The sequence below is a fragment of the Echeneis naucrates genome, chromosome 14, assembly GCF_900963305.1.
Source record: "Echeneis naucrates chromosome 14, fEcheNa1.1, whole genome shotgun sequence".
In the NCBI taxonomy this organism is placed as follows: Eukaryota; Metazoa; Chordata; class Actinopteri; order Carangiformes; family Echeneidae; genus Echeneis; species Echeneis naucrates.
In genome coordinates, this window is record NC_042524.1 from 19,876,204 (window position 1) to 19,884,008 (window position 7,805).

At 41.6% G+C, this 7,805-nt stretch overlaps 1 protein-coding gene across 2 annotated transcripts; it reads left to right on the top strand.

The window, feature by feature from the left end:
• The first annotated feature begins 424 nt into the window (after positions 1-424).
• On the top strand, positions 425-7,503 carry LOC115054325 (pannexin-3). 2 transcript variants are annotated; one of them, XM_029519506.1, is made up of 6 exons: positions 425-508; positions 813-1,005; positions 4,266-4,408; positions 4,679-4,893; positions 5,387-6,138; positions 6,802-7,503. In XM_029519506.1, exons 2-6 carry the CDS (start codon positions 822-824, stop codon positions 6,858-6,860), a joined length of 1,353 nt encoding a protein of 450 aa, XP_029375366.1. In that variant the 5' UTR covers positions 425-508; positions 813-821; the 3' UTR covers positions 6,861-7,503. The 2 variants fall into 2 exon arrangements, with proteins under 2 accessions (XP_029375366.1, XP_029375365.1); XM_029519505.1 differs by lacking the exon at positions 6,802-7,503 and having other exon boundaries at positions 5,387-6,788.
• Positions 7,504-7,805: the final 302 nt, after the last annotated feature.

Sequence of the window (7,805 nt, forward strand, 5' to 3'; positions counted from 1 at the left end):
CAGATTGATTCAGTCTAATGGGATATTTTGTAGTTTTTCTCTGAGACTCAGGGGTCAGAAATATGCTATACAGTGCAGTATTTAGCAGTAGCTCTGTGACTGGAGGGAAGTAAAAATAGTTTCAGAGGCAGAAAAAGCCAGTAGCTATGGTTCAGTTGTTTGAAGTGGGCCACAGCCAGCGTGAATCACAGCAGCATGGATACACCAGAAAGACACACACACATGCACACATGTACATACAGACCCAAAACTGTAAGATCTAATGTTGGGTACTGGAGGCCTGCTACAGCCGGTGCCATCTGGGCGACTACATGATCCCAGATGTCTTCTCTGTAATTAGAGCCAAACCCAGCTTGGCCTGGTCCAGCCCAAATCCAACTACTCATTTACCCAGGTCCTCCCTGCATACTTAAGCAGCTTTCCACTGTTGTACAGACCTTTGCAGCAACTCTTTGGATCTGGAACATATTGTATTATAGTCTCACTAGAGAAAGCTGGAAGACTTAAGGTAAGATGGTTACAGCTTTCGTCATGTATTGAAGATATTTCCTTGAGCTACTGCGACTGAATTTGAACATCAGAAGTTCCACAAGTGATTTTCTTTTATTACTGCAGATTTATGGGCTTTTTTGCTTTATTAAATCTCATGTAGTGGAAACTGACAGGCAGATTAGAGAGAGAAAGCCAAGCAGCAACATATGACAAAGGTCATGTGTGATTTGTACTTAGAGTACAGCAAGCACACACTATGTATCTTCTGTTTCTACTTGACTGTTTCAGAAAATAGTCATTTTTTTCTTATCACTGGGTAGGTGTTCAAAATGTCCATTGCCCAGGCAGCGGCCAAGGCCATGCTATCTGATGCCCTGCTGCAGGACAGCTCCGGGATAACCCGGCTCAACCACCTAGAGCTGGAGCTTCCTTTGGACAAGGTCATCAAATATGTGTCTGTGGGACTTCCACTGCTGCTGGTGTGCATGGCATTTGCCCGCGAGATATCCCTGGGTGAGCAACTCCTTGCCTCTATCCCTTTCTCTTTTTTTTTTTTTCAGAAAAAAACAAACCTTGCGTTAGGACCTTTGTTCTTCTTTCCATTCACTGGTGCCCCAAATTATACCATATATTCATGAGTACTTGTTTTTTATTCTGTGCTTGTGCTTTGGCTTTGCAGTTGCTCTGCACTTCAGTGACACAGTTGTATACTGCCCTCTGTATTGTAATTGTGTACTTTTTGTCCTTGAATTGCTCACTATTTAGTTGCTAAACCGTATTTAGTTCAACTTGCATGAGGAGCAACATCATGCAAACAGTGAAAATACTGAATAAACTCAGAAATTGCAAAGAAGGGCAATTCAGCTGCAAAAGGTTAAAAGGCGTGTGGTGGCAATTTTTTATTTCCAAGGTGAGGGAATGAACATGCTCAATGTGGCCAAGCTGGAAAGATTTAATACAACAAACATCAAACAAAACACAAAACAGATTACAACATAAGACAATCACAAGCAAGCAACAAGTCAGAGTCGAATCTAACTAGTTAGCTGAGTAGGGACAGAGTGGTGGGTTAGAGAAGTCTGACAGTTACCCTGTGACTTGAGTTCAGTTTGAAACATGTAACATCTGGGGAGAACAATGGTGTTGATAGTCCTTTGTCAACTGTTTCCCTGAGAGGGGGTCAGATGAGCTTTGCCATTCTTGATCGTGTTTAGGACCTCAGGTGTTAAATGACACTTCCTGGCAAACTCCACAGGATCTTCACAAATGAGGCCTTCAACGAGAGGTCCATCAAGAGGTCCGTCAGGAGCTGGATATGTCTAAAAAAACAGGGCATTTGGGGTCTCACTGTTCAGTTTTCCCCCACAAAGAAAAGTCCATTTGTTGAGTCCTTTGTGTTTTGTTTCAGAGCTGACTTGAAAGCCTTGATTGTGTGCATATACATGCTCTTACACTACAGTTTTTTTTAATCTTTGCACTCAAAAACATCTCATCCCTTACAATCCCAACTTGAGGAAACTAATTATTAAGAGCAATAACAATGAGAGCTATAATTACACTGCACGTTCTTCGACAAATTTAGGTGCTGTGAAGCAAGAGGAGGAAAGCAATTATACAGCACCGATCATAAAAAGAAGAAAGACGCTGACTGCTGGTTCATTAAAACTCCTCACTACAATAGAAACCAGAATAACAATAATCATATGGCAACACAAAGTTACTGAAATCCCAAAATTACAATGCGCTTTAAACTCTATTCAGCAGTTTATAGATTATTCTGCTGTTTATTAAACTATCTGAAGTGTTTTAGAACATTGAAAAAACACCATATTTATTTTTTTACCTGAAAAAAGCCCACAGCCTGTCAATCCGTAGTCATGCTAATAATGCAAAAAAGCACAACTAACAATCAAAGAATACGTGGCATGTCCTCAGCCTGAGACTGCTGTGACTGAGACTGAGACTGAGGCTTACTCTCTTGACTTTAAACCAAACATTCTCCTTCAAGAGCTGGTCTGCAATCAGCCTTATGCTTCTGATGTTAATTGCCATGGGAGATGATTGAGAGCAGCGTTCACTGACGTTGGCACGTTGTAATTGCAAGGCAAAGTTCTTCTGTGGTGGCCCCCCTCTATTTCAGGCAAATGAGAGGATATTTTGATTAACCAGAGAGAGAGGAGGGGTGGGTGGACGAGGGTCTCAGAGGGGGTCGAACACGACATGGTTTTGAGCGGCTCAACTGATGGATGTTGGCTGCCTATCTGCCGGGTTGTCAATTTCATAACAGTGCCTGATTGCGGTGCTGTCTGGAGTCTGGTTTTCTTGCACCTGGACTCTCAGCCAAGAAACCTCATACAAAGCAGAAATGCGTGGATGATCTGCCAGCGTTAATTGGGGAGTGGGAGTAGGAGATAGGAGCAGAGGCAGAAATTTAGGCCCCCTAGCTTTGCCAAATGGCTTGCAGGGGTTGGGAGCTGAGGGGGGAGACAATTTTACAAGATTCCACAAGAAGGCATGTGTTGTCATTTTTTATTTAATATGACTAGTTAACACATGCACCCACACACACGCTTCCAAGCAAGCTGGAAGGATATATTCCCAATACAGGCTACATAAGAACATAAGGCAGTGTCAGTTATTACAACTACAACAGTCAGCAAAACTTAACCTAAGCAAGTATCGTGTAGCTCCTGTTCTTTTAGTGTACAGAATATGTAAAATTAAGCTCTTGGGAAGCCTTAAAACCAGAGGCTGATTTATTTTCTCTGTTAACTCACAAATAGGTACGAATCAATGCTTTCAGTCCTCTGCTTTGTATTAATGTGGTTTCACTTCAAAGCTAAATACACAATTGCCTGTAGAGATGTGTGAGGCTTTGAGGACAGACAACATGATAAGTAGATACCTTAAGAAGCCGTTTGATTCCATATTACACATTTCATTTGGTGGCGGCCTTTAATAAGAGATGATGAGCTGTCATTGTATTTATTGTATTTATGTATTGCATACCATCTATCCTGATTAGCTGCTTCATATCGGCCTCTGACACAATCTGCATTTATCTCAGAATTTGATTCCAGTGTTCCAGAGAAATTACTGTCAATACGTCATAATGTATCTGATTGATAATACACAGAACTATAGGATGATTGGACCATGTACCAATTGCCTATAATAAGGTGAGCTAGCACAAGAAATTCTATGCTGACAGCAAACTAGTGGCAGTATGTTTCTACTTAAAGACAGCTGGCAGATGTGTAGGGTGCTTGTAAAAAAATAGAAGCTCTGTGTTTCTCTTGTAAGGCTGTGTACTAGATGGGGCACACCCTTTGGTGTGTTGCCTCCCAAGCTCTGCAAGCTCTATGTTTAAGGGTGGAGAAGCCTTGGGAAATGACAGATGGGCGCAGGGCATGGCCTCAAGTGGTCAGACTATATGTGATAATATCAAGGTGAACTAAACATAAATTGGAGAAGGCCAGCTTCTGAAGTGAGCCATCCAGAGTTTTAAAATACCACACTGCCATTTGGAAATGTATGATTTCCCCGTTCAAAATCTTTAGCACTGAAAGGAAAAGGACATGCAGGAATGCATGTCTGACTCTAGATCTCCATTACTGACTATTGTATGTGTGTGTGTATGTGTATGTGCAAGATATCAAGGGCTTAGTGATTGCTTGAAGGCAAATTGATAAAGCAGGATCAAAGGAGGCTGCAGGAACCAATTTCCTATTTCAAGAGATATTGTTACAGATCAACATTTGTTTACTCTGCAGGGCCTCAGATCAGCTGTTTCCCTCCCAGCAATTTCTCTATTAAGCAGGCCAGCTACGTGGACACATACTGTTGGGACTCTCTCATGCATCATGAGTTTGACAGCGAGGGGAACTTCGAGGAGCGCTCTCTCTGGGTTCATAAAGTAAGTTTGTAAGAGATATTCTTATCAGGCTTCCCTGGCCTGTTTTTCCATACTTGAGTGGCTGATACATTTTTTACCTTATTTTCTAATTTAGCAGCTAAAATCATGATTAGCACTGACAATTGAGTGGACAGCCGTTCTTAACTTGGACTTGTTTTTTTACAGAACTGGATTGTGAGGCCATTGTCTCTGTAACGGATCTACTTTTCCTTTTCTCTCTGTCCACCTGCCTCCCTGCTCTGTATACCTTTCCTCTCATTTTCCATCCAGATGTTCCCTTACTCTCTCCTGGCCATGGCGGTGCTGATGTACCTACCAGCACTGATCTGGCGACAGCTTGTGATGCCCTCACTGGGTTCAGACCTGCTCTTCATTATCGACGAGTTGGATAAGTCATACAACCGCTCAATCCGACTGGCCCAGAGCATTCTTGATATGCGCCAGACCACTAAGAACCCGCTCACATTTCAGGCCGAACTGCAAAGGTGAGAAACTGGTGACTGCAATAGTGTGAATATTCATGGCTCGTCTTTTATTCCATATATTGTTTCTTTTTTCTTGTTTATATTTTGAGGAACCCAAATATTTTGAGTGCTGATTTTCCCTGACTTAACAATATGTCCTAAATGAAATTTCTGGAGAGAAATTGGATCAGTGCAATAACAAATAAAAAAGCTCTGCAAGTGAAACATGTTCCCCAAATGTTACAGAAGTTACCTTAAGATGCCAGTCTGAATCTCTTAATAAACTGGAAAGTGTGGTTAGGAAAAGTGATATTTGTCTCTTCCTCAGGTGTTACCACTGAAATACCCTTGAGCAGGGTTTTCAGATGCTGGGGACTCTGGGGGGATTTGTTTTGAGTGTTATGGTGGTTAGCTCCCAGTGGCTAGAAGCTGAAATTTGTGGTACTCCAGGCTGGAATATGTGTAGCTGTTTGTACGTGTGTGTGCTGAGTTTCCTCTCCTGGTGTGATTGCAGGGCCAAGAAGAAGCGATACTTTGAGTACCCTCTACTGGAGAGATACTTGCAGTGCAAGCAGAGCTCCTACTTCCTTGTTAGCATGCTTTTCCTTCGTGGCTTCCTCCTCCTGACCTTCATGACTGCTGCTTGTCTCTACCTGGCCTACTTCCATCTCTCTGCCTTCCTGCAGGATGAGTTCAGTTGCTTTGTCCGTACGGGCATACTGCGTGATCAGAACTGGGTTCCTGAATTGGTTCAGTGTAAAATGATCGGCCAGTTGGTCTTTCAGGTGATAAGCGTGGCCAATGGTGCGATCTATGTCCTTCTAGCTCCCATTGTTCTCTTCAGCTTAATTCGACTCTTTGTTTGGGACACCACCTTCATCTCAGTCTATGAGGTCCTTCCGGCTCTGGATCTCCTCAACCGACGCAGGCTAGGCTGTCCGATGAATGACCTCAATGTCCTTCTGCTGTTCTTGCGTGCCAACGTAGTGCACTTGAAGTCCTATGGGAACGTGAGGGCATTATGCTCACTGGCACCACCACAGGTGGGCAATGCCACTGCAGCACAAGGCTTAAATGCAATGCTGACCCAAGAAGAGATAGAGGAGCGTGAAGAGGCCGCAATGGAGCTGGCAGAGGAGGTGGAGGAGGCCAAGGAGGAAGGAAAGCTCAACCTCATAGACATCATGACCATTCTGGGATCAGCACAGGGAAGAGTGGTGAACTGCAAAGAGAAGAGGCCTCTGGTGGAGGAGAATATGAGTCTGGGTACCGTAACACTTATCTACTCTCTCAAACGCGTTCTTCTAGTGGTTATTTTCATCTACATTATTTGGGATGTACAAAAAATTATTAAGTAACTCCAAACTGTATGCTCTGCGAATGAATACAGTAGCAATTCCTTTAAAGGTCCCATATTCTACATTATTGTGAAGATATCTGTGGTTTTAAGTCCAAAAAACATCATATAGTTTTACACCTCCCATGGTCTTCTGTCTAACAAAAAGTCAGTTAGCCAATCAGAAGAGAGCCAGAGAGCCTCTCCTCTGATTGGCTCACTGTTTTCTGAGTTATGTACGGTTCAGTGTCTGTGGTTAGACAGTGTTTATACAGAGCCCAGACCTGCTTTATAATCAAATAAGACATAAAAGTATAACTTCATATAATACGGGCCCTTTAAATATAACTGAATAGAGGATAATTCCACATTCAACTGAACTTGAGGAAACAGTTCAATAAACTGAAGGCAGAAAATCCAAATAAAGCTGTATGGTCAAATTATTGCTCTGTATCATTGTGTTGCATTTTTTTAATCTTGTTAAAATCTAACTGAATCACCTCCATTTCTAAAAGAGTCTTTTTTAATCACTGGAAGAAGAGATAGATTTGTGGTGCTTCTAAGGCCTAACTACCCTCTCTGTCTCTTCACAGAGCCAAACCACCAGGGGTACCATGAGTTGAAGGAGACAGCACCATTTAGTCATTACTAGGCCACTTCTGGACTGAATCAGTGGGTGGGGGCACTTTCTACAGTAGATTACTTACCCATTAAGACTATGGACACCAAATATGAGTTTCTGAGGTCTGAACACATAAAAATGCCTCTTTTCGAGTTACAGGGCAAATTGTTCTGGCTAGAAAAGTCAATGGATTTTGCCATTGCCGTTAACTCAAGAATCACTTGCAGGTTAATGCAGTTGTCTATTTTCAGCAGCCATGCATCTGTAGTTGCCACAGACATTCTGTCTGTCTCTGGTGCCATTTATTTTTTGAGAATCCAGACTGGAAGCATACAAGTGAAATAGGTTGTTCAATCATGTACACCAAAGAAAACTAAATGATATCATGGCTGCTTCATATATTTAAGTACAGTAAGGTTTGGACACAGCCACTACACACGCCACTGACAAAAGAAAAGAAAAATAACACTTGTACCTGCAACTATGGATTCCAGTGTGAGTAACTTTCTGTGATTTTTATTTTCTTAGCATAGTATGAGCTATCATTGCTAAATATTGTATATGTATATTTATGTACTCACTTTCTTTTTTGCTTCCTTATTTTATTTACATTATTATAAAATGAGATTTGTGTGAATTGTGTGTTTTCTATGTAATTCTAAATAAATGAAGTAATAATAATTTACATATACCAAGGTCAATTTGGTCTGTCCTTCTAATGGCAGCAGAGAGCCACTTGTCTTTTCAGCACTTTTATTTTTAGTACATATAAGTATATTGCTGGATGGGATCAGCACTGTGTCTGTGTGGAAATGTCAGCTACTTGTCTACAGTACCAGGACATAGAATATATAAAAGCTTCCTTTAAGGTCATACTTATGATGCTTAAAGGCTTCATTTAGTAGATTACTATTTTCATTAATGTAGGAATTGGCATCACAGATGCGTTTACAGAAACAACATGTCATGTTTGAA

Excerpts from the sequence above, each read along its gene's own strand:
- LOC115054325 (XM_029519505.1), top strand. The coding sequence starts at position 822 with ATGTCCATTGCCCAGGCAGCGGCCAAGGCCATGCTATCTGATGCCCTG. Across the intron at positions 1,006-4,265 it reads TGCCCGCGAGATATCCCTGG|GGCCTCAGATCAGCTGTTTC; the intron begins GTGAGCAACTCC and ends TTTACTCTGCAG. Across the intron at positions 4,409-4,678 it reads GCTCTCTCTGGGTTCATAAA|ATGTTCCCTTACTCTCTCCT; the intron begins GTAAGTTTGTAA and ends TTTTCCATCCAG.